Source organism: Canis lupus, chromosome 1 (assembly GCF_048164855.1).
Source record: "Canis lupus baileyi chromosome 1, mCanLup2.hap1, whole genome shotgun sequence".
In the NCBI taxonomy this organism is placed as follows: Eukaryota; Metazoa; Chordata; class Mammalia; order Carnivora; family Canidae; genus Canis; species Canis lupus.
In genome coordinates, this window is record NC_132838.1 from 34,703,852 (window position 1) to 34,730,645 (window position 26,794).

Here is a 26,794-nt window from a genome sequence, read left to right on the forward strand (position 1 = left end):
CAGGAATCATCTCCCCAATTCTTAACCTCTGTATTTCTTCTCTGACAAAGCTCCTTTGATCAGGGTAGCAAAGTAGTATACTGCTTCTTTTTTTCCCACATCCTGTTCACAATTGCCCTTCTACTTTAAAGAAGAAAGACATACTCTCATGTATCATGAATATTTTTATGGTATGTTGCCCTGGGAAAGAAGGTGAAAAACCTTCCAGGGTGTCCAGAAAAAAGGGACAATTTAAATTACTGGTGAAGTGAAGTCTCTTAATTACGGTGTTAAGGAGAGCTTCCTGTCCTTCCCTGTCTTGTGTGGAAGAACATCAGAGCAAAGAATAAGCTTTTATTTGAAAATGCTGGGCATGAGAAGGGATGTCAAAAGCAACATTCTAATTTGGGGAATGAGGATGGAACATTTTATAAGGGGGAAGAGGAAGAATCGTCCTTAGATATTAGTAGCCATTATTTGATCTTTTGGGACTTTATCCAGAGGGGTGGACAGGGGAACAGTTTGGTACAGGTCATGTAGGAGTGTGAAAAGCTTTAGTTGTGGAGACGAGGACATGGAAGGACTACAATGAAAAAGTCTCTTTCAGAGGTCTCACACTTAGAAATATATCTGTTAAGGGTAAAGCTTCATGTTAAAACCTGGCCAGTATTGCAGCGTTCTGAATTCACAAAATGTAAAAAAGTTTTCATGAAATGACTTAATTTCATGAAATTTATTTTCACTTATTCACTATTCTATAACTTTATTCACTATTATAAGGAATGTAATTCCTGTTATAAGAGCAAAACCAAAGGAGAAATGCTGAAGTGAGTAGTGCCTTGTTTCAATCCAAGTGACATAAAGATCTGTGGTTGAGTGAAATTTTGGAATTAGAAATCAGATGAGATGAGACAAATGGGGACATGGGTTAACATATTTGTTTGAATTGGAAAAGTAAGTCATAATTTTCTGAGAAAGTAAGCCTCCACTGGCTGACTGGCTTAGCATTAACAGCAGGTTTTGCCATTTATGTTATATGGTAGATGTTCTCAAACTAAATGAGCGTAATCCTCAGTTCTGAGGTGGTTTTTTTGTTTTTTGTTTTTTTTTCCCCCAGAAATACATGTTTTACAACAAGTGATAAAGGAAAAACATCTTAATTGGTTTTGAGTTTTGTTTTATTTTTTTGTTTTGTTTTCTTTGCCAGAGGATGTTGAAATGAACAATATTTCAGTTTTCCCAATCCTATCATAGTGTCTTAAAATAATCCTGTCTCAGTGTCATAAAAGAAAATGATGAATCTTTCTAAGATTTCTTTTTGTATGCTTCACAGAATTAAAAAAAAATTAATGATTTTAATGATGGGGTGACAAATTCTTTTTTAGCTTTAAAACAAATTTTGAGGCTGACCTATATGAAATGTCAGCTAAGGGATTATTAAAAATAATATTTGATAATAAGTGATTATCTGCTTTTAAGCCAATAACCCAGAAAGAATTAAAAGAATTCAGTGATGAAACTTCCATTCTCATCTGCTGCTTTATGTGAATCAAGTTTCTCCTGTGTTAAATTTCTAAAAATTAAAGTGGGAATAAAACCAATGATTAAAAAAAAAACAATGATTCTGTATGATAGTAAATCATATTGATTCCTAGATACACAGTTTAGCTCATTATAAGGTGCATTTCCAATAAATTTTACCTTTTCTTTTTATTTTTTATTTCTTCTTATTTTTTTAAGATTTTTTTTATTTATTCATGAGCAACAGAGAGAGAGAGAGAGAGAGAGAGAGAGAGGCAGACCCACAGGCAGAGGGAGAAGCAGGCTCCATGCAGGAACCCCGACGTGGGACTTGATCCCTCATTCTCCAGGATCAAGCCCTGGGCTGAAGGTGGTGCTAAACCGCTCAGCCACCCGGGCTGCCCTACCTTTTTTTTTTAATGAGTATTGTAATATGTAATGTTGCCATTGTTTTGATCAATTACTCATTACAGTAATCACATAATTTTAACACTTAGAGGAAATCCATAGGAAAAATTTTCGTACTTAGCATCTTATCTCACAGGAAATTTTCATAAATTTAGACTTCAATTTCAATGCCTTTTTTGTTGCAGAGAAATATGATAATCAAGTTAGAACTTTTCGAGCATACAAATACATTCTTTTATAATATAATTCTATAGGATAAGTAAATGGAAAAGGTTAAAAAAAGTAATAAAATGAATTATTTCTGACTCTTAAAGAGCTTTATGTGATCTAAAATAGATTATGATAATCAAATTGTTATGATACGGTTGAAAGTGATACAATTTTTAGATGTCTATTTCATATACAGAAATTGCATCTTTTATACCATTTTAACCATTTTTAACCATCTGATGAAAAGTGGTAGATACCAACTTAAAAATGGATGAAGGGAAACATTTCTATAATCTTAGTGCAAACAGTTTTCTAAATTCCTAGAGCAAAGAATTTTTGATGAGAAAAATCAAGATTATTATGCTGAAGTACTTGCTGACTGGTGTAAAGCTCCATTATTCTTTTTTACTTCTGGGGCTTTATATATGCTGTTCTTTGCCTGGAATCTCTGACTTCCTCTGAACCTGGCTAACTTACTGATTCAGTACAAATTACAGTTTTTGCAAGCTGCTTTCCATTACCTGCTAAGGGTTGTCTAGAAGCTGTTCCTATGTGCCCCTCATCTGAGTTACATTGTGTTAGAAACACCTGTTTACCTTTTGATCTTCTGGATTCTCCCAGAGGACAGGAATTACTGTCTTATTTTCTCTCACCACTGGATACATAACTGACATTCATAAATATTTAATAAATGCCATCTCTATAAATGTTATTAATATTTCCCTAGAGTGTAAGCTCTGTGAGAGCAAGAAGTATGTCTTACGTTGATCTTTGAATCTCTAACTCTTAAGATAGTGCCTAAGATGTGATGGATGTGTGCAAATTTTGTCTGGTGATTGAATAAATGAACTTTATAGTAGCTATGGTAATTTATGTCTTTTAACAGGTTCTAATTACAGTAATGGAATGTAATGGAAAGAATTCCAATGCTCTGGATTTTATAACTTACTATGTTTTAGATTGTCATAGGTATGTTCTCACAGGACATACCTACTGTGTGTGCCTCCTCCATTTCAGTATTATTTCTAAAAATGTTTTCTCTCTAGTCTTAGGGTGAATACTCTAGTGTTTTATCATTTTTTAAATTATTACCTTAATATTTCTGTATTATTTTCTGTTTGGTCTTTTGTTTTCTTTTTAAATCAGGAATGTATTTGGAATGCTATAGATAAATTACTTTTTTTTTTTTTTTTTTTTTTACTATTTGTACAAGTGCTAATATGCTTATGCTTGCTTCTTTGAACTTATTAATGTAGTGCGTAATAAAATAGTAAATGTCCTCTTATTTGAAACACTCCTCCATTTCCTGGTAAGAATCCTGTTTGTTTGTTTGTTTTTTATTAAACTTTTTATTTTGAGGTAATTCTAAATCCACATGCATTTGTCAGAAATAATGATCCTCTGCCTTTTAACCCATGTCTTAGAGTTGTAATAACTTGCAAAACTATACTATTATGTCAGTATATTGACACTGACAAAAATCCACCAATCTTACTCAGGCTTCCTCAGTCTTATGTGTATTCCTGTGTGTGTGTGTGTGTGTGTGTGTGTGTGTATGTGTGTGTTAATTTCTAAACAGTTGGTCAGGTATAGGTTCCTATATCACCAGTCAAAATAGACAACAGTTGCCTAAGAAACCCTCCTTACTTTCTTGTAGCCACACCTCTATCTCCTCAACCCTACCGCACTCCTGTCCCCTGGTAGCCACTAACCTAGTCTCCATTTCTAAAATTATATCACTTAAAAAAATCCCATGTTAATGAAATCATACATTTCATACCCTTTTGGAATTGACTTTTTTTCCACTCAGCAAGTAATAATTGCCTGGAAAGTCATCTAAGTTGTCACATGTATCAATAGTTTGTTTCTTTTTTAATGCTCAGTAGTATCCCTTGGTATGTATGTATCAGAGTAACAGTTCAGCCATTGAAAGACATTTGGCTTGTGCTTTGGTCTGAATATTTGCCTTCTCCCTCCCCATTCATGTTGAAATCCTAATCCCCAAAAGTGATGAGTAGTAAAGTAGTAGGTGAGCCTTTGGGACATGATTAAGCCATAAGGGTGGAGCCCTCCTGAATGGGATTAGTACTGTTAGGAGAGTCTACACAGAGCTCCCTACCTTCATAGTGTTTATTTTATAAGAAATTGGCAAACTATTTTTAAAAGGATTGGCTGTACCATTAAACATTTCAGTCAGCAACATGAGTGATGAATGACCCAGTTTCTCCACATTATCATTTAGTATTTGGTGTTTCACTCTTTTTTATTTTAAAAAGTTCTAATACTTATGGCTTTAATTTTTATTTACCTGATGGCTACTGAAATTAATATTTTTTCTTGTGCTTATTAACTGTGTATCACCTTCAGCAAAATGTCTGGTTTTGCCCCTCCCCCCTTTTGCCTTTATTTGGTTTTGAGAGTTCTTAATATATTGTAGTTACTAGTCCTTGTTGAGATACATGCTTTCAAGTATTTTCTCCCAGTCTGTAGTTTCTCTTTTGTCTTCATCACAGGGTCTCACAAAGTTTTAATTTTGATTGTGCCCAGTTTATTGTTTTTTCTTTTCTTTTTTAAAAAGATTTTATTTATTTATTCATGAGAGACACAGAGAGGTAGAGGCATAGGTAGAGGGAGAAGCAGGCTTCCTGTGGGGAGCCCAGGACCCCAGGATCACAATCTAAGTCAAAGGCAGACGCTCAACCACTGAGCCACCCAGGTGCTCCCCAGCTTTTCTTTTCTTAATACATGCTGTTGGTGTCAGGTCTTTGTATTTTATTGTGTATTTTTCTTAACATCCTAGTCTGTTCTGTTTTTCTCTCCCAAGAAGAGTTCCTAAGTAATACTGATTCAGCCTTTTAATTTTTTTAAGTATTATCATTGTCAGATTTTTAGTAACGAAACGATGTCATGCTAGTTTACTAAATATCGTTAAGATGGTCCTTGTATCTGATGTGGATTAAAACACAGTAGGTTTATCTCTTTCTTTAGCTTAAGGAAAAGTAATTGAGAGGTTTCTGGGTGGCTCAGTCAGTGGGTGTCTGCCTTTAGCTTGGGTCCTGTGTCTGGGATAGAGCCCGTCATTGGGCTCTCTGCTCAGAGGAGAGCCTGCTTCTCCTTCTCCCTGTGCCTGCTGCCTCCTCCCACTCCGATTGTGCTTTCTGTCAAATAGATAAAATCTTTAGAAAATGATAAAAAAGTGGGATCCCTGGGTGGTTCAGCGGTTTAGTGCCTGCCTTTGGCCCAGGGCGTGATCCTGGGGTCCCGAGATCGAGTCCTGCGCCAGGCTCCCTGCATGGAGTCTGCTTCTCCCTCCACCTGTGTCTCTGCCTCTCTCTCTCTGTCTGAAATAAATAAATAAATAAATAAATAAATAAATAAATAAAGCAGAACTTTGTGCTGTTGGGGGGGGATTATTTTATTTACTTATCAATTTATTCAATTTGAAATATTTTTGGTTTTAACCAGTATTGATATATTAAAGTTTTCTGGGATATTTCCCATTTCTGTCAGATTTACAAATGTATTAGGTAGAAATTACAAATTTTTAAAGAGATTTATTGGTTTATTAGAGAGTGTGAGGGGAGGGTGTGGCAGGGGGTGGGAGAGAGAGGGAAGCAGACTCCCCACAACCCTGAGATCAGGACCTGAGCCCAAATCAATAGTTGGATACCTGAGCCACCCAGATGCCCCAAATTACAAAGTTAACCTTTTCTTGCTTCCCTCATATCTCTCACAATCAGTCAGTAAGTTTTTAAAAATTTACTTATCTCCTCAAGTTTCTTTGGTATATCATATCCTCATCCTCTACCCAAACTACTGACAGAGCTTCCTGGTTTCTACTTCAAACAGGTAAGCTCTTTAGCCACTAGAAAGATCTGCTTTAAGTGCTTAGTTTAAAAAGGAAAAGAAGTAAAAGAATGATAACATTGAGTATCAACATTTAGAAGTTCTGCATGACACCAACAGTATAATTAATTTAAAAAACATTGCAAGGGAAAAAATTTTCCAGCAGATGAGACAGAGGGCTGGTATAAAACACTCATACAAAACTATTTCATAAAAACTAAGATCCCCATAGATAAATGGATAAAGAACATGTATGTATGACTACTAAAGGAAGGAATGCTAATTATTAACATTGAGCTTAATTAGTAATACAAATTAAAATCACTTGTTTTGGCTGTAAAATTGTAACTCAGTGCGGATGATTATATGGTGAAATTCCCATTGACAAGGCCTTGTGAGTTCGTACAAAGTTTTGGAAAGCATTTTGGCAGAATGAATGGAGCTGTAAAATATTTGTAATTCAGTAATTTTGGTTTTAGAAAGCTTGTGCTTAGGAAATAATCACAAATATATTGAGAGCTTTATGTGGAGTCCTCTGGATGATTATACATTTGTGAAAAATGCAAAACAACCAAAATACATGTCATTGTGGAAATGGTTCGTTATGGCACTTTGGCACTTTTACTGGGTGGAAGGTAATATAATCAGTTAAGAATTACAGAGCATCTCATAACATGGGAAGAAGTTTATGTGAAAAAGCAGGATATAAAATTATATATATATATGTGTGTGTGTATATATACACAAACACACAATATGAATTGAGGTTTTATTGTGTGTATATCTGGAGAAAGAGATTGTAACATTTAGGTTCAAGGTGAGTTTTTCTTCTGTATTTTTTGTTTATTTTCTGTTCTATAAGTGAACATGTTCCATACCATAGGTTTATTTTTTTTCCATACCATAAGTTTAAAAACAAAGCATTTATTAAAGACAAATTCATTTTTGAAAGCCACCTATATAGTAGCTCCATATATGAGTGCTCTTAGTGATTTGAACTTGAATCATCTTTAGCAGGTTTTTTGTTTTGTTTTGTTTTGTTTTATCCCTAAAGATTGATTCATTTACTTGAGGGAGAGACAGAAAGCAGAGGGAGAGGGAGACAAGCAGAGTCCCTACTGAGCCGGGAGCCCAGTGTGGGGCTCTCAATCCCTTGACCCTGAGATCATGACCTGAGCGAAGTCAAGAATCAGCCGCTTAACTGACTGAGCCACCCAAGATACCCCTTTAGCAGTTCTAATCAAGGTGGATTTTAATCTGTTTCTGGAACCTTTCTCATTTTCTGTTGTCTTCAGAGCCTTCCAACATTGTATTCTCCTCTGGCTTCACAACTCTTTCGTTCTCCCAACACACTGGATTTTATCCTTAGGCACTAACTTGAATGTCACTTTTTCAGGGAGACCTCCTAAACTTCCTAAGGTGCTTTTTTTCTGTGTTCTCTCTGTGTCTTGTGTGTCTTACATTAATTGCTTTTCATTTATCTAATTGTGCTTTCAGGGTTTAAACTTCAGGCTTGCACCCTTGTAGGTGCTTTTTAATTTATTTACTGTGCCTCCCAGTGCTAGGCCACTAAAGATATTTACATAAAAAAGAAAACGTGCTCAAAAAATGTTTGTTAAATTGACCAGGATTTTAAGGCATCAGTGTTCTGTTCCCTAAAGGGAACTAGGGACACAGGGTTGTCACTGAATAAAGAAGACAATTAACATTCTTGTAGCTCTTCCCATTTGCTTTCTTTCAGGATATCTGATTTGAACCCCACAATAATTCCAGTTCTTCTATTAGTAAGTGATAGAACCAGGAACTGAATGGCATGCTAGATGAGAAATAGTTATATGTAAAATTGTTGATAGCAGGTAGTAATTAGAAAACTAGTTATGGAGTGAATGAGAGAGAGTAAAGGGTCTAGTCATACTGGTGAAAAATGAAAGGAGGGCAGAAAGGCAATGCAGTAATCTGGGAGATTTCTAATAAGTGGAGAGTAGAAATGGAGGACAGGCTTGATGTTATTAACATAACTCTGAGCAACATGTGTTTCTGTTTTTGCTCCCCCTTTAATGAAGCCAGAAAATTTTTGAGTCTCTACTAAATTGAACACCATATGGTAAATATTTTGATTCTTTCAGATTTGGTGTTATGGATAAAGTTAAACCCATAAATATTCCTTCCCTTGAAATTTAGTTAAGTAGTTAAGCATAGTTTCAAGTGTGATTTTTTAAAGTTTCCTCTAGGGGGTGACGGTGTATAATTAACAGACTTTCAGTGAAAGTGTGTAAGTGTTCTTTCAGAGTAATTTGTTTATATGATTACAGGAAAATTAAATACACTCGTTCAGGAAGTTGTAAATACGTATGGATGTTTCAACTCTGAGATGTTACAGGTGTAAAAATTTAGTGTACTAAATAATATTGGATTTTTTAAACTTATGTGTTAAGTATGATGGATTTTAGGATTAATAATCAGTTGCCTATTTTTTCTGTTGTTAATCATGCAGGGATTGGATCTTTTAGTGCTAGTGAGACATACTACCCAAACCAATAAAAATGAGACATTTCTTTCTCCTTTTTTACTGGTGTGATTAATTGAAGCCCATAGTCCTGTTGTTTAAATACTTATTTTTTATTATAGGCTGACTCAGTATACTTTACTGTAGCAATGACAGGTTAATAATGAAAACACACAAAGTTGAATACCTGGTTTATCCATTAACATTCCATTTATTTACCATATGTTTGTTTTTGTAGACGTGCTGCTAACATGAATTTTATTTTGTAAAAAGTGGTCATTTTAATAGTTACTCCTTTTTTTGAGTGAAGTAAATCAGTTTTTAGACTCTCAGCCTGTCCCTGAAGTTAAAGGGAGGGGTCAGTGGTGTCAAGTAATTCGTCCTTAACTGTCATTGTCTTTGTTTGGCACCCAGGCAAGTTTAAAGCATCTTTGTAAGTTTCATTTTTATGACAGTTATGTTTGATGTTCAGAGTGAAAACTAACTCTTGAGCAGTGCATTATAATATAAAAGAGGTTTCATTGCTTAAGTTCCTGTTTTCATTCAATTTGTCATTTATTTTTCTGTGGGTTCTCAAGGTTTTTTGGTTAGATTTTTTTTTTTTTAAACCTTAGTTACTGCTTCTCTTTGGAAGCACTTTGGATTCTATTGTGTCTCCACTAGGGGTTTATTATATTCCCTTTTGTTTTATTTTTTTTAGTGATTGCTCTAGTGTTTACTAACCTTATCATAGCCTACTATCATATAATATACTGCCTCACATTCAAGGTAAGAACTTTACTTTTTTTTTTTTTTCCTTCTCCAGTCCTTTGGCTAAAGTTGTTGCATGTATTACTTATAAATATGTCATTAACCCTACACTATATTTTAATTTCTTTAGTTGTCATTTTTTAAAAGAATTTTATAAAATGAGGAAATAAAATTTTGAAATATTGTCCCACATAATTACCATTCTCAACACTTGCTACTCCTCTCCTTAGATCCAACTTTTAAATCTGGTATCATTTTCTTTCCTGTTGAAAAGTTTTATCATTTCTTATGCAGGCTTGCTGCAGGTGAATTCTTTTTGTTTCTATTGTGTGAAACAAGCTTTTATTTCATATTTATTTTTGAAAGATAGTTTTGCTGGGTAAGGAATTTTAACTTTTCAGTTTTCATCAGAACTAACTTTCTTTCTTTCTTTCTTTCTTTCTTTCTTTCTTTCTTTCTTTCTTTCTTTCTTTCTTTCTTTCTTTCTTCCCTTCCTTCCTTCCTTCCTTCTTTCCTTCTTTCCTTCTTTCCTTCTTTCCTTCTTTCTTTTTTTTTGTGCCACACCTCCCCACCTATCCTCTTTGCAGAATCCAGTTACACATATGTTAGAACACTTGGTATTTTTTCCTAATTCACTGAGACTCTGGGTTTCTGTTTCTTTTTCTTTTCAATCCTTTTTACCTCTCTTCAAGTAGTTTCTATTGCTGTGTTCTGAGTTCATTTAATCTTCTGTGATGTCTCAACTACTATTAATTCTGTCCAGCAGATTTTTCATTTCAGATATTTTTCATCCAGACATTCCATTTGTGTTCATTTGTGCATGTTTTCTCTCCTCATTTTATTCATAGTTTCCATTAAATACTTCATCATGATTTCCCAGTAATTTAATATCACTCTCTGCTCTTTCTGTTGTTTTGTCATTGCTCAATCTTAATTGGGCTGTTCATATTTCCTGCTTATTGCCACCTGTAGTAACTTTGGATTAGTTGCAGGACGTTTAAGTTCTTGCATGTCTGGTTATTATGGCCTTTGAACAGATTTGATCTGGCCAACAATTAAGTTAGATGCAGTTAAGTATGATATGTTTGTGTCTTTGTTTTTAGTTTGGGGCAAGTCTAAAGTAGTTCTAAGGACCGAATGATCCTACTACCAAAGGATATCCCATTTGAGGTCTCTACTAAATATCTTGGGTAAGCATTTAGGATTCTCCATCCTTTTTGGAACTTGAATGCATCCCAGCTTTGGAAATGTGCTTTAGGGATGATCCAGCTCACAGTTTCTGTAGATCTTGTTTTTTTTTTTCTTGACTTTGTGGGTTTCATCTACATATGCACATCCTACTATTCAGTTTAGCCTCAAGTTTATCCCAGTACAGATTTCTAGGATTCTTTTCTGCATGGCTTCGCATCTTCGGAACTCTGCCCCTCCACTTAGAGCTATTTCAGTCATCTGAGCTTTAGTCTGTTTTCTCAACTCTACTAGACTGTATTCTGCTTAGGGCTCCCTCTCCCCACTCCTTAGTTTAGAATGTGCTTCCTGGAAGAATGCTGGACTGATCATTGGTGGAGTCATCTCATTTGTTTTTTCTCCAGGTGTCATGGTCTTTCCATCTGTTTCCATTTGTGAAAAAATGGTTCATATATTTTGTCTAGTTTTTTGTTGTTTATGGTGGAATGTCAAGTCTAGTTACTCCATCATGGCCAGGATTAGAATCTGGTCTCATTTTAGTAATCAAGTAGTCACTTAGTTTTTGCTCTTTGCCAGCACAATCTTTTCGTAAGAATTCAGGAGTAGCTCACTTTTTCTTAAAGCTACTATATTATGACAGGAGCTCCAAAAATATTTGTTTAGTGAAGGAATATGCAAAGTAAATACCTTTTATTAGTAGGTACTCGTTCATACTTTCCTTTTTATCTTTGGCTCAGAAATGCCTTCATAAAAGCTAATACTAACCATGTAGCAAGTATTGACAATATACTTATGAATAGAGTAGTATATTTTATTTATTGGCATAAAATCTTTTAAACAGTATATATCATAATGACTCCTAATTGAGTGCCATGTTAATTTAACCTATCAAAGCGTCAGTCTTCATAATTGCTTTATGTATCTTTTTTTTGTGTTTTTATCATGCATTTTGTAGTTTTATAGTTCTCATGTATAAGCAAGGATGTGTTAGAATGTTAGTGTTTAGATTTTATGGAACTTTGAATTACACATACCTTCAGGATTACTAACTGTTTATCTCCTAAATGCCTCACATTAAATTACAGTTAGGTTGGAAAGTATTTAATCCTTTTGCAAATGTGCCTCATTACTCATCTTCAAATAATATTTATTCATAAAAATAAACATATTTCCTTGAAATAAATCAAATATATTTTCTTATAGATGATTTTAGCTACATATTCTGTTTTAGTAGGTAATTTTCCATGTTAGACGTTAATTTTTCATCATCCTGCTGCTGCTACAATGAATTAGTTGTCTTAAGCTCTATGTGAAAGTAATTTCTTTTTTCATCCTTTATGGCAAAAAGATCTTCTGGTGCACTTGCTAATTTTCACAAGTAGATTTAAGGTCTTTTTTGCTTTTATTAATGTTTAAAAATGTACCACAAGATAATTTTCTGTATTTAAGAAGTAAACTGTTATTTAAGAAGTAAACTGTATGAAATATTCAAAAATGTAAAAGCCAGACCTGTTTTATCCAAATATTTCCAATTCTGAGGTGATTCTTCCCAGTTCTTCAATTAAAGGTGTTATTATGTAATAATACCCTGGTAATTGCAAAGACTTAAGTACGTGTGCTAACCAAGAAAGAAAATGCAGGTGAAGCCAATAAACTATATTATCATTACATTGTATTTCAAGTAACAACCAACCATCTGAGTTAAGGTTAACTTTTAAAGGATAGAAGCTGATATTTTAATTTTTGTTGTGAAGTAGGATAATGTCTGTGGTAATATGAATTGGGAATAATTTGATTTTTGTTTCAAAGGAGATACAGATATTCTCCATTTTTATTGTAAACAACAGTAGAAATAGTTACAAATAATAAAAACTGAGAGTTGTACTTTTTACAAATGAATAAATCACTTTCTCATGGTGACAAGAAAACTGCTCAATTTAACTTCTGCATGTTTGCTTAATGGTTAAGTCCTGGATGGCTGCCACTAAAGCCAACGTGAACATAGGAATCAACCTCATTTTTTCTGTCTATGCCGAATAGCCAATTATTCCTAAAATTGGTTCACCAACCACATTCTACAACCTACACTTCATGGATTGTAGGATTCATATAGTATTCACTACTCTGTTAGGAAGATAGGAGAAAGACATCGTAGGAAAATAAAACTGTTCTGTATTTCCTCACATTATCATGACATCATGTTGGCCAATAGTATGTATAAGTAGTGAATAATTAATTAACATCCTTTAAATTTTCTGTGCATATTTTAGGGTGAGGTGTTATCTTAAAGAGATTGGCATGTGTTTGAAATAGTCATTTGGGAGGTTAGAAAGGCAAGCGTGAAGCTCATTTCAGGTTGATAATTATATTTATAATGGCAGTAATCTGCCATGATCTCTATATAGACATAGAGAAAGGCATATGGGTTTGTAAATGAGTGTCCTTTTGCCAAAGAAATACAGTAAAATGATTAAGGAGTAGAAGGAGATAGAACAGTAAAATTCTAGAAGAATATCTTATAAATTCAAAGCTGGTTGCAGAGAGAAGTTAAAGGAGAAAAGACTAATTGTAATGAAATAGATGCCAGTGAACTGAACACCTGTTGTAATAAGCATAATTTCAAGTTGGAAGAAAAAGAAATTGTGTTTAGAGTTGGTGCCTTACTCCCTCATTTAAAACAAACTCTGATGTTGGCAGTACCCAGCATGTGCCAGTTCCATGAAGTTATCAGGACCCAAGCACTTTCCAATTTCACATCTGGAAACCAGTGCATGATTACCATTTCCAAGGTTGCCTTCTGATCTAAGATGTCTTACTAGTGTTTCAGTCATACCATTTCTGTTTTAGGCAGCAGGAAGGAGAAGAGGGAAAGCGACAGTAAGATCTTTCCTCTGCTGTCATTTCCCCTTTAAGGTGACTTCCAGTATTCTCTCCCAAGAACTTCTGATAACACGGTACCAATCTTAGTTACACAGCCACATCTGGCTTTGAGGAATATTGGGAAAATATTGGGAAAATTTTGGCTAGGTACATTACAACCCCCTTAATAATTAGGACTCTCATTAGCAAAAAAGATAGGAAGAAAGAATGTGGGTAGGCAGTTAGTAGTCTCTGCCACAAGTGTTTATTATCCATGTGAACAGCCAGATTTTCAAGATGATGGAAAGACAAGGAAGGACCTTGAGGTTCTTGGTCAGTTACAAGCATTAGCAAGATCAAGAAGAAGAGAGGGACTTGAACTGTAGACCAGTGTGTTTAGAAGACACTGAGAGAATACTAGAAGTAGCAGTAGGATGAAAACAAACAAATCATACTTGCCAGTCCTGACATAGGAAGAATGTAAGAGAATTTCTTAAAGTGACATCTAAGATTTAGTTAAGACAAAGAGGGAGAAGGAATCTGAGGAGACACAGGGGATTTTGCTGATTATAAAGCCATAGTTCCAGGAATTATGGTAAAAGAATTGGGGTTCTATGGAAGAGGTATGGGCTAGGGTAGGGTGAGAAAATATAGTTTATAATTGAGAGGAGCAAGGATGTAGCTAGTAGTGATTTCTAAACCTTTTGATCACCTATCTATGAGTTTTAAAAAATTAATCTCAAATATTATGCAAATTACATACTGAATACTATATTATAAAAATACATGTATTATTAAAGTTGTAGAAACATAGAATTTTTTTAAGATGTTATTTATTTATTCATAAGAGACACAGAGAGAGAGGCAAAGACATAGGCAGAGGGAGAAGCAGGCTCCCTGCGGGGAGCCAAATGCAGGTCTCAGTCCCAGGACCCTGGGATCACACCTTGAGCCGAGGACAGACATTCAACCACTGAGCCATCCAGGTGCCCCGAAACATAGAAATTTTTAAAGAATTATTAAAAAATCATCAGTAGAAATGCTAAAGATTTTCTTTTCCACACTCTAGGCAGTTATCTTGCCAATCCCTGGGATTGGTCCTAGGTCCCAAAGGCCACAGTTTCAGTATAGCATAGGGTAGGGACTCTGTTAGGGGACATATGAGCAGCCTGGCATGGAATTGGTCCCTATTCCCAAGCAGAAGCCTTCCTCTTAAAAATAAGAACAAGAACACTTAAAACTCTTGGTAAAATTTTGGTAATACAGTAAGACATAGCAAGATTAAATTTGGAGGAAGAAAAAGCAGTTATGAGTTAGAGATACTGTCATGTGTAGAAATGGCATTTGATCTGTGATCTCAAAAAATCAAATAGCCAGTAAATATAAAAAGTAAAAATATGCAGGGGCACCTTGATGGCTCAGGCAGTTAAGTGTCAGACTCTTGATTTCAGCTCAACCTCCGGGTTGTGAGACCCATGAGCCCTGTACTAAGTTCCGAGCTCAGCACAGTCTGCTTGTCTTCCCTCCCTCTGCTCCTCCATCCATTTGTGTGTGTGTGCTCTTTCTCTCCCTAAAATAAATAAATAAAATCTTTTTAAAAATGATTTTTAAAAAAGTAAAAATAGAGAACCACAAAATCATTAGCGAAAGGAAGGATCATTTATTAAGTGTATTTGAGATAGATGGCAGTCACTTGGGGAGAAGAGGAAATGCAAGTTAGAGCGTTAAGTTTGAAAGGAAAAACTAGAAAAATGAGAGTGAATATCAAGTCCCTTAAGAGATAAAAGAACTTTCCCAAGCTTGGAATTGACAGGAAAAAAAAAAAAAAAAAAAGGTAAATAATTGGTTTGAGTACATAAATATTTTAAGCCTCTGTGTTTTATTTTAAAACAGCATTCAGAAATTGAAAGGTGGCATGATATTTGCAGCCAATATGTTTGTTTTCCAAAGAGCTCATGTGATGTACTGTAGAAGAAGAAATGCAACAAAAACACTGGAAGAAGAAACCTGAACAGCTCTCAAAGAGGAAGTGTTTGGGAGTTCTGGTCAGTTTTAAGAAGAGAAGGAGCTAAGATAGGCAGAGTTCTAGAATAGCTCAAAAGAGATGTGACTGGTTTAAAAGGAGGTTGTTTAACCATGCTTTAAGAGGTGTGGAGGGAGGGGAGAGATGATGAAAACCTTAAAGACGAATGGGTAGAGGGAAAACCTAGCCATGTTGCTAAAAAAAATATGACTAGTTAAAAGAAGAAAGAAAAAGAAAATTTGATCGCATTTGTTATCAAAGCAATAGACCTTGAAAATAAGTGGGGTTTTTTGTTTTTCAAATTAGAATTTGGTTTGGGGTCAAAGTGATACCCAGTGCTAGCTGGTATGCAGTGAAAACAAAAGCCCTGTGCTTTTTATACTGTGTGGCTATGTGAATCTGTACAGTACTTTTGGAACTCCATTTTTTTCTCTTGTTAATAACTAGATGGACCAAACCCTGAAATCTGATATATGAAAATAAATACATTAATAAATAAAACATCAAACTCTATAACATGAGATAGCCTTAAAAGCCTAATCTTAAAACAGTTTCTTCAGAGAAAGCTTTTAAAATTAAAAACACAGAATAAATAATTGCATATTATGTGTATCTTAATACCTATTTAAAGAAGATAACATCAAGTAGACATAATTGAATTGGAAATCCTGAGAGTAACTAACAGATACCAAGCCATTTACAAAGGTCTAGTGATTAAAACAGCAATAGGCCAGTAGACTAATGAAGCAGGATAGACAGTATACAGAATTGGGCCCTTTTATCCCATGGAAGCTTAATATATGATAATGAATGATGAAAGTGGCATTTAAATCAGTGACGTAGAATGAGCTATTCTTTCATCCATGTATTTTTCTATTCAGAAAATGTTTATTGAAGGCCAAGCACTATCCTATATGCCAGGGGTACATCAGCAAACCAAATACAATAAAATCACCATCATGACAGAGTTTAAACTTGAATTGAGTGGAGGCAGTGGATAAATAAGTAGAAGATAATTATGTGCTGAGGAAGAGAAGTAAAGCAAGGAAGGGGGATAGTGTTCACAAGATGCCATTTGAGGGGAAAAACGTATCCCTTGTGTACGCCTTGTAAAGAACTGCCGCAAGGCAATTTGTTAAAAAGCAAACAACCCAATAGAAAATTTGGCAGATCTTTTTCTTTTATTTTGATAACTACTCCTGATTCGTAAAAGAGGATATAGAGATATCCAGTAAAATATGCAGTACTTTTTTAGTAGTGAAAATGAAAATCACTTAAAATCTTGAAACTGATAGGAAGTTTAATAATACTGGTTATTTTTTACTTTTTGTGGGCTTGAGGAACTGGTGCTTACATCTGTTAGAGATAGAACTGCATATTCATAATCTGTTTTGGAGGACAGTTTAAGAGTAGCTCTCAAAAATGAAAAAGATACACATACTATGACCTGAGTGTTCTGTTTCTTGGTATTTGCCTCAGGGAACTCTTGAATGTATATACAAGAAGATCTAGTACTACAACATGATTTGTAGTAATGAACATCTGAGAACTACCTAAGTGTGCTTTCTTTAGAGTGGTGTGTCTACAGCACTGTCACAGATTTCCAGAACATATTTGGAGAATGTAAAAGAAAATTTTCAGGTAGTATATATACACACCAATGGTAACAAGAGCCACCAAACCTTTTACAACTCCTGTCACTGGGAAAACTATTAGGGTCATGGTGTCACAGAAGTTTTTTAGCATTAGCCTTATCTCTAATGTTTTATTAAGTTTTTAAAAACGGTGTGTATTCTTTTGTATATATAAAAATGGCTATATTAAAAAATTGACTATATATAAAAATGTTAGCCACAGCTCAACTTATGTTTACCAGTCTTGTAGCTCCTCTCTAACTCCTATTATATATTTTATCAATATCACTTATCAAGCATTTGTTGAGTGCTCTTGTACATGTGTTGGTTTTTCTGATTGCCTTAACTTGCAATTAAATTACAGGTCTTTTTGACAGCTTAGGACCTAATCTCTTTTGTTTGTTTGTCTGTTTGTTTGTTTCTTTCTTTCTTTCTTTCTTCCTTTTTTTTTTTTAACATAATGCCAAAAGAGAGGGCCTTACTTGGTTAAAAAAAGAAAGAAAGAAAGAAAGAAAGAAAGAAAGAAAGAAAGAAAGAAAGAAAGAAAGAAAGAAAGAAGAATTGGTATTACCATGAATCTGTTACATTCTTTGATTAATATTTGTGTGTTCTTTATTTTGTAAATAAAATCCATAGTAAATCAGAGTTTTATTTCTAAATTCACTTAAATTTTAAATTATTTATTAGACAGAACATGTATTTTAAACATTTAGTAATGGAAATTGTTGAAGTCATCTCACTTTTCTTTGTAGGTCGTTTATATGCAATGCAAACTGGAATGAAGATTGATAGTAAAACTCCTGAATGTCGTAAATTTTTATCAAAGCTGATGGATCAGTTAGAAGCTGTAAGTTAAACACTGATCATTTATTTTCTGATTAATGTTTTAAGTCGCATTTTATTACATTTTTGTATATATATTTTGCCATTTTAGTTCTTCCCCTTAGCAACAATCAGTGTCATTACAGCAGAGGAAAAATTAGACACAACTTTTTAAATTTATATCTTACTGCGAAAGGAGTTGTAAGCATAAGTTAAAGCTTAATAGCTGTAGCTCTTTATTTATTTAGTTATGTGACCTGAAGATATGAAGAGAATTAGAAACCTAAATATTTGACTAGTTGTGTTATTTTGTGTAGAAAGACAAAATTTTAGATATATTAAAAATCAAAACGTATAATAGTTCAGAGCTTTTATAAATGTTGAAAGTTATTCAGATCAAAACCTAATTACATTAAACAGCCATAGGCAGTTGGGTACTAACTGAATATGGGTGTCTGGCCTTTGGACCCAGAGTCTCTGTCATTGCTACCATTAACTACCTATGGTAGATCTGGTGGGACCACTGATGGGAATCCAGCTGCCCTTGAAGCCTGTCTGTTGTTTCTATTTCTAGCTTGGTTTCTGTAGGTACCGGAAAAATTTGAGTACTCTTTTCTTTCTTTCTTTTTTTTTTCTTAAAGATTTTATTTATTTGTTCATGAGAAACAGAGAGAGAGAGAGGCAGAGACACAGGCAGAGGGAGAAGCAGGCTCCATGCAGAGAGCCCGATGCGGGACTTGATCCCGGATCTTCAGGATCACCCTCTGAGCCGAAGGCAGATGCTTAACTGCTGAGCCACCATGGAGTCCTTTAGCACCCTTTTTTGCAAGGTGGGGTAGGGGATGAGAGGAGGAATGTGTCTCACACATATCCATATATTTATAAAATCGTATTGCTAGCAGAGATTTTATATAGAATTATCTCTATTAATTTCACTATATAGCAATGATAACTACATTAGCTATGGATAAGACAGAACTCAAAATAGTTATTTATAATAAGCAAAGTATAAAATCACATTTGTAAAGGGACTCAGCAGGAGTTTATTATTATTTAAATTAAATAACAGTAGAATACGTCTATTCCATGGTGAGTCTATCACACCTTATAATGTTTAGATTACTCTGTTGGAAAACTGAGTATATTATGTTTTTGCTGCCAGATATTTCATGTTGAAGATGAGATGAAGTGACATACTCCTACTTTTTTCTAGAATTAAATCCACTCCTAGAATTGAATCTAGAATCAAAGCACTTCATAGTGTGGATATAGTAAACTAGTGTTATATGTCAATTTTTTTTTCTGTTTAAGATAAATGTAGCTAACACATCCTTAAATTCCAACATTAAATCTCTTCTGGAACTTACATTATTCTGTTGTAATTATGAGAATATTTATTTTGCTGATTTTGTGAAAAATCCTGAAGCCTTTCTTAAATTTCTTACTTTATAACATTTTTGAGAAAAGCCATTTCTAAATGGTAGTGTGGTACTCAGATCTAATATTCCAGAGTCCTTTCATTCCAATGCAACAGTCTGTAAGCTATAGGAACTTAATTTGCTGTGTTTAAAATATTTTAAATTATCATATGTGTGGGAAAAGGATATACTAAAAATTTACAGTTGTGAATTGTGTTAACTTGAGGTGTATTTTTGTCTAAATTTTAAAAACTCTGTAATCCTAGTGAGTTTGTGATCTCATTCTGTAGAATTAATTTTTTTTTATATATTATCCTCTGGGAGATACTATTTTAGGATATAATGATTTTATATTTTAAATTATGATTAGGAATTCCTAATCATAAGTTTTCCTAATTCCATTTTTAGGATATCTGCTGATATATTGGCTGTTATTTTAGAATATTTGTCTAATGCTTTATATAGATAGTTGGATGTGTTATCATTTTATTCTTGGTTATTTTGAGTTTTAAAGCTAACTTATCCTTTCAGGTTATCATGAGTGTGTTTCTTCAAAGTTTGTATACATTGGGTTTTATTCAAAAAAACCTTGGGTTGAAGCAGAGCAATTTTTGCAAGATTTCATTGATATATCTTTTCCTGAAATGATAAAATAACGTAAAATAATTATGTAAAATAATTTTAAATAATCATTTAAAATGATTTTTGGATTATTTGTACTTAAGCATACATTTCTGAGAGTCCAAAATCTTAAGCTTTGTATCTGATTTAATTTTAGCTTAAGAAACAGTTGGGTGATAATGAAGCTATTACTCAAGAAATAGTTGGTTCTGCTCATTTGGAGAATTATGCATTGAAAATGTTTTTGTATGCAGATAATGAAGATCGTGCTGGACGATTTCACAAGTAAGTAAAGTAAAAGAAAAATTAAAATTGTAAGTTTAGTTACTGTGTAACTGGAATTACCCAGTTTTCCATTGAACACTTTTAGACTTGATAAATGATTTAGATTTTTTGGTAATTCCTTGTAGAATGTCAGAATGATTTTAGGTTACAAAAGCAATACTGTCTTTTTAGAGAAAATGGCTGACAGAAGACTAGCCAGGGGAGATTTATTTTTTCAGTAATTATACCCTAAGTAGTCATTCTTTAACATTTGGTGAAATCTGAGAGTTGATTTTAGCCAGCAACAACCTAGTGCGATACTGATATTTTAAATTATCACAACCTGCTAATTCAAATGATTTGTGATCATTATAATAATGCTGAAATGCAAAGAAATCACATGGCTTGATATAGATTGAGATAACACTGTAGTTGCTTTGTTATGTGTACACTGGTGGGGGTTAGGGCAGACAGTAGGGGCAGATGGAGAGATAGAATCTTAAGAAGACTCCATGTGCAGCACAGGACTCCATCTCACGACCCTGAGATCATGACCGGAGCAAAAGTCAAGAGACACTTAACCGAATGAGCCCCCCATGCACCCCTATAATTGCATTTTTTAATAAAAAGTATACTATAAAACCTTGTTATAGTATATTTATTTGTAATATGAATGTTGTTGCTTTCTCCTAATACAAATTAAAGAAGTAGCTTTATTGTGTTCTTGAAATCTGATTTTATGGAGCACCTGGGTGGCTCAGTTGGTTGAGCATCTACCTTTGCTCAGGTTGTGATTCTGTGGTCCAAGGATTGAGTCCCTCATCAACTTCCCCATGGGTCGCCTGCTTTTCCCTCTGCCTCTCTTTCTGTGTCTCACATGAATAAATAAATAAAAATTTTTTTTAAATCTGATTTTATTTAAAACATTAATTTCACTTTTGTAAACACTGGAATTTTTTTTTCCTCATAGTTCCATGATTAATTCTGCAACTTAATGTTTTTTATTTAACTAAATCAGCTTTCTCTTTTTTAGAAACATGATCAAATCCTTCTATACTGCAAGTCTTTTAATAGATGTCATAACAGTGTTTGGAGAACTCACTGATGAAGTAAGTATACAGTTTTTATTGTTTTGTTAGCTGAGGCTCAGTATTGTTGCTCTTTATGAGTTTTGTAATTGCATTGCTTACTTAGAACAGCATGCCTATCAGAAACCTAGTGTAAGTAAAAAGTGTATTGGCCACATTTGTAAAAGTAAGATGAAGTAATTCTTAATAAGAAATTGTATTTTTTGTCGTATGTTCTTTAAATCTAGAATGAATTTTAGTTTAGCAAATATACAGCTACTGTGTTGGGCAGCCCAAGTTTAGGGTTTGATTTTATTAAGGGCTTAAATATTCCTAATCCTGTATGCTGTTAAATTTCTGCACTGTTATTTGGTAAATATACTGGAGGCAGAGCCATTTTAGGACTTTTTTTCTGTTTAATTTCTAATCAGAAATATGATGATTTGTTTCATTGTAAAATACACATAGAACTTGATATTTTCTGAGGTACTTTCTATTTTATCATTTTGTTTTTCATAACCTCCAAGATAGAGTATATATTCATTTTATACATGAGCAAATTGAGGCTAAGTGACAAACTGTGAGTTTATGTGAGTTCTGTGTTGTTTTCACTGTAGCACACCTTACTATTGGCATGGAAAATGTGATTTTTGGGAGGGGAGATAGTAATCTAGAAACAGAAAAGTAAAAGAGCCACAAATGAGACTGATATAGGTGTGTTATAATAGTGATTTGAAATTTATGAAGAGTATTGCTTTCTGTGACATGTTTTTCTAAATGGTGAGCAGCTCATAGTAAAGCTCCAAACAAAACAAAGTATAATCTATCTATGAGAGGTGTGCATTTTCATAAAACAGTATAGCAAAACTGCAAAAAAGGCTTTATATTTAAAACAAAGTTAAGCTCTGGGCTTGATGATTATGAACTAGGTTTTTGCATTACTGCAAAGGAGATGTGCAGGACATTTGAAGATTGTGCTCAATTAAGAACATTTTTATTATGTGAGACTGTCCCTTTTGTTTCAAAACATCAAGCTTCCCCGGCCTTGCCCACACGGCATTTCCCAGTCATTCCGCTAACCGGAAACCACCCCAGATATTTCAAAAACAGCCTCTAGGGTATGGGGCAATGCCCATCAAAAGTCAGTGTTTGTGAGTTGCCTTGAGACAGCGTAGTTAGTATAAGAGAAAACAGACCTAGATCATGAAACCTAAAGTGCTTCCAGTGGGTATGCCGCTTTTGTATTCTGAAGGCTCTATGGATCCACTCTGTTTGGCTCCCTCTCTACTCCCATTTTCTGTTATTGCTGACCTGGAGTTATTTTTCCAGTGTGCAGCACTATACTCGCTACTCGGGGATACAGAAGTGGTTTAAACATGATGGTAGAGAAGTGCAGTTTAACGTTTTAGATAGTTCAGTATAGTTTTAGAAAGTACCAGGTAGGGTAAAGGAGAATAATGAGATTTCAGATTAAAAAATAAGTCAGATTTATTATTTTTATATTTATTTTTATATTTATATTTTATAAATATATTTATATTTATTTTTATATTTATTATTTATTATATTTATTAAGTCTGATCTGACAGATCAGACAGATGATAGAAGACCTGGAATCTTCAGTTAGTGGGTTTTTTGAATAAAGAACTATACTGTGGTGTGCTTTGTATGATAGGAATCTGTAGAATGTAGGGTTAGGAAGAACTACAAGTCATTTGACAAAAGAACTAGTTAATGATTATTGAACTTTGTACAATGTCAATTTTTTATTTGGGGAAGAATATGTTCAGACAGATTATAAAATTTGTGGTATAGGTATGGCATCCAAAAATAAGCACAGGACTCTAGGAAATAATAAATGCGCAAAACATGACAGTTCAAGTTGGATTAGACACCGTCTGGTGAGAGGATAGTTTTGAAAGAAGATGATCAAGTAAACATCCTCATAAAAACTCATATTGAAAATGCAAGAGGAAGACATGAATACAGAAATAAGGAAGTGGGGAAACTCATGATATCAGAAGAACATTGTATGGCAGAGTGGCAGATCCATTTGCCCAGTGCTTCCAAGAGGACTCTCCTTGCCCCTCCCACTCGCCCATATTTAGAGAAGCTGCTCCCCTGTCTCAGAAGGAAGACCAGTCCTTTGAACTTACAGATGCCAACCGGGAGGACCCCAGTTAATAGGTGTAGTAGATGTAGGAAAAAACAAATTATCCCAGAAGTCTTGGGTGAGTAATGCAGGGTTTGCTTTTTTTTTTTTTTTTTTTAACCTAAAAGATACATGAATACTTGCACATGTAGCATGAGGTTCATCTGCATTTTAGGAAAAAAAATAGGTTTATATTTAGGTATCCTTAACAAAGATCAGCTTCCTTAATTATTTGAACATAGCAACAAGGGCAGGGACTCTGAATAGGGCAAATTGAGAGCTTCAGAAGGAGTGGGAGAGATTGTTTAGAGACTGAGGATGTTAAAGGATATATATATATATAGCAACAGAGTAAAGGGACATTTTCCCAGAATGTTGGCACTGTTTTCTTTTCCTGTCTCACCACCCAACCTGCTACCCGAGCTCTTCTGCCTTTCACTGGTACTAGACTTAAGTAGGAAATAGCATCTGTGTTGGTGGTTAAATGATTCAGCTAGCAGGAGGGGTCTGAAATGGTACAGAGAAAAGAAGTTAGGCATTTTAAGGCCAGCCTGGAAAGGAAGTCCTAGTTACTTGATGGGGCTGAGGTTATTCCATGGACCTTCATCATATAAGTTGTGCAGATTTAAATCAATAAATGTGTGTCTGCACAATTAGTGTGTAATTATATGTAGGTGCTTTTCTCTAACTTAATATGTTAGTTATAACATGCAAAGTTTGTACATCCAGCAAAGTTGTGCATATCAAAATTTAAAAACTGCATGATATGCAGGGCTGATGTTTCTTATTCATAATCATTCAGTGATCTTACCCTTCTGTGACTTGAAACTGATTTCTGCCCATGAACTGAGGTTGACTAAGTAACACAAAGCCAGCCAACAAGAAAAGTAAAATATGGGTGAGACTGTTCATCTGCTACTGACATAATCCCTAGGCCAACCAGCTTATCAGCTTAGTTATGAATTCTTTTAAGTTTAATGTTGTTGTTTTGTTCCATCATTTCTGTATCTAGGAATGGCATCTTCATTGTCATTACTGAGATTTAGATTTTTCAGAATGATTGTTTGAACATCAGATAATTGTAAATAAAGAAGCTCCACTGAGTGGAATAAGGAGGAATCCACCCTAGCCGTGGCTTTACCAGCTTGTCACCGTTTCAGAGTAGCAGAATGGTGATCGACCTCAACGCTCTCCTCTAAGTCTTTCTTGTTATCTTAAGAAAATCTAGGACTTGTACTTACTGTGATTGAAGTCTGATATGCCTAAAATAAGGCACAGACTCTTACAACATTTCTTATTTCAAAATAACTGTTAAAAAGATGAGCTGTTTCAGGGGCACCTAGGTGGCTCAGTCGGTTGAGCGTCTGCCTTCCGCCCAGGTCATGATCCCTGGAATGGAGCCTTGAGTCAGACTCCCTGCTCAGTGCAGAGCCTGATTCTCCAACTGCCACTCCCCACTGCTCATGCCCATGCTTGCTCGCTCTCTCTCAAATAAATGAAATCTTAAAAAAAAAAAAAAAAGTTGAGCTGTTTTCACAAATATGGATATAAATTAGTTACTCCAAGCATTTACTGGGGCACCTGAGTGGCTCAGTGGTTGAGTGGCTGCCTTTGCTTCAGGTTGTGATCCCAAGATCCTGGGATTGAGTCCTGCATCAGGCTCCTCACAGGGAGCCTGCTTCTCCCTTTGCCTATGTCTCTCTGTGTCTGTGTCTTTCAGGAATAAATAAATAAAATCTAAAAAAAAAAAAAAAATTAGCAGTTTTAACTCATTCCCTCCTTTCCACTTCCACCATAGTTACATCCTGTACTGGTAAAACACTAGCAGAGACACAGATAGGAAACAAAGGTGGGAAAAGAATGAATTAAGGATTTCAGGTAGGCAGATTTTTTTTTTTAATATATATTCCTGTAGGTATAGTTCAGGACTCTATAACTTATATGTTCATTTGTAAGTTAAATGCAGTGCTGCATTTAACTACATAATATGCCAGAACTTTTTAACAAATCTAAAATTTTCCTCAAAAGCAGTTGTTTTCCTTGCTTCTCAGTGCTGTTTTGAGAAACACTACAATCTGTGACAACAGAAAATGGGGAGGGGAGATGGCATTATAAATGTCTCATAATTTTTATTTTTGTGTTTTTATCTTTTTATCATCTTTATAAAAACAAGAGAATGGTGGCTTTTATATTAATGTTTTCTAAAGTTTTTAAAATACTACATTTTTTCACTATCAGCTCTGAAAATGTATTTCAGAAGAAAAGAGATCAAGGTTGTCAGAGACAAGCCCCATTCAACTCCAAACCAAGAAGTCATTTTATTTCTTTGGATGTGGCTTTTCCTCTGTAGAATGGGAAGCCTAGATGAGCAGGTCTCTGAGGTCCTTTGCAGCTCCACCAGTCTCGATGAGTATATGTTCCACATGTGGGAGAGGTAATGGGAAAAGGAGAACAAAAAAACAAAGATGAAAAAGCAAACAGAAAAAGAAGAGGAGAGAATCAAAAATAGTTGTTGGTTAGAAGCAAAAGGAGGGGTGAAGAACTCTAGAGGAGGTTATATAAACGAAAGTAAAAAGTAGACCTACTGAAAATGTGATAGCAGAGAGCAAATTCTTAGTAGGAGGAAGAGAGAAGAAAGCTAGTATTGCAACACAGAGAGTAGGCAAGCTGAAAACCTGGGGCCTTCTGTATGACATTTGTATGTGAAGATTTTGAGTCTTCTAACTAAATTCTTTTAATTTAACATGCCAGTCTTTTTTTAAAAAGCCTGCTGGTTCACAAGCTACATTACTGCAGTTTACCTAATTAATTTTCCTACTTGGGGCCCCTTTTCTCTACAACATATTTTCCTCTGTTACTGTTTATTGGCAGAAATAACGGGCTTTTCAGTTCCTGGCATTGCATGTCCAGGCTCCTACTTCTGGTCCTTCATACCAATCCTGTGTACGTTTGTCAGACCAGTCTCCTTACTGCCTGCTCACTTTCTACCATGGATAACTGTGTGTTTAGCCTGCTTGCCTAAGCCTTACCTTCTCTTGGGGCCAGCTGAAGTACTCTTGCCCTTAGATGAATTCCTCCATCTCTCAACTGTTCCAACCTTAGAGTCTTAACTGTATGAATATTACACTATGATGTATTGCCTTAAGTTTTATAGATTATATGTTGGAATAAATTATACTGCAAGTCCTCGCAAGAGAGGACTTTGTTTATATGTTGGAATAAATTATACTGCAAGTCCTCGCAAGAGGGGACTTTGCTTCTTTCTACTCTTATATCTTCTTCGGCATTAGGTATAAATTTTCACCCTGAGTAAAATCTCAGAGTAAAAAACAGTGGCTGATCAGTGATATTTCAGATGTTGCTACAGTTCAGCTTTTCATTTTTTCTGTCTGTAGATGGAGATAACGTTCAGACTTTTTTACAGAGAACTTCTTTCCTAAGTCTTCTAAAATGTAATTAGATCTCATTCAGTCACAGCATTTTTCTTGGTTATTTCCTGATATTTTTTCTTTTACATTCACATCAC

The 26,794-nt window shown here is 34.6% G+C and overlaps 2 protein-coding genes across 5 annotated transcripts in view; one reads left to right on the top strand and one right to left on the bottom strand.

The window, feature by feature from the left end:
* Positions 1-24,652, bottom strand: part of NMBR (neuromedin B receptor) — an 85,255-nt gene extending 60,603 nt beyond the window's left edge. For 2 of the 3 annotated variants that reach the window (XM_072825813.1, XM_072825804.1), the window contains exon 1: positions 24,510-24,652. The gene's annotated coding sequence lies outside the window, so the exon portion shown is untranslated. The remainder of the gene's footprint in view (positions 1-24,509) is intronic. The other variant, XM_072825793.1, reaches the window with a different exon arrangement.
* The window catches only part of VTA1 (vesicle trafficking 1), a 65,504-nt gene that overhangs the window by 3,091 nt on the left and 35,619 nt on the right, over positions 1-26,794 (top strand). For both annotated transcript variants that reach the window (XM_072825848.1, XM_072825859.1), the window contains 3 exons: positions 17,677-17,771; positions 19,943-20,070; positions 21,083-21,158. In XM_072825848.1, the coding sequence (XP_072681949.1) occupies positions 17,677-17,771; positions 19,943-20,070; positions 21,083-21,158 (299 nt within the window). The remainder of the gene's footprint in view (positions 1-17,676; positions 17,772-19,942; positions 20,071-21,082; positions 21,159-26,794) is intronic.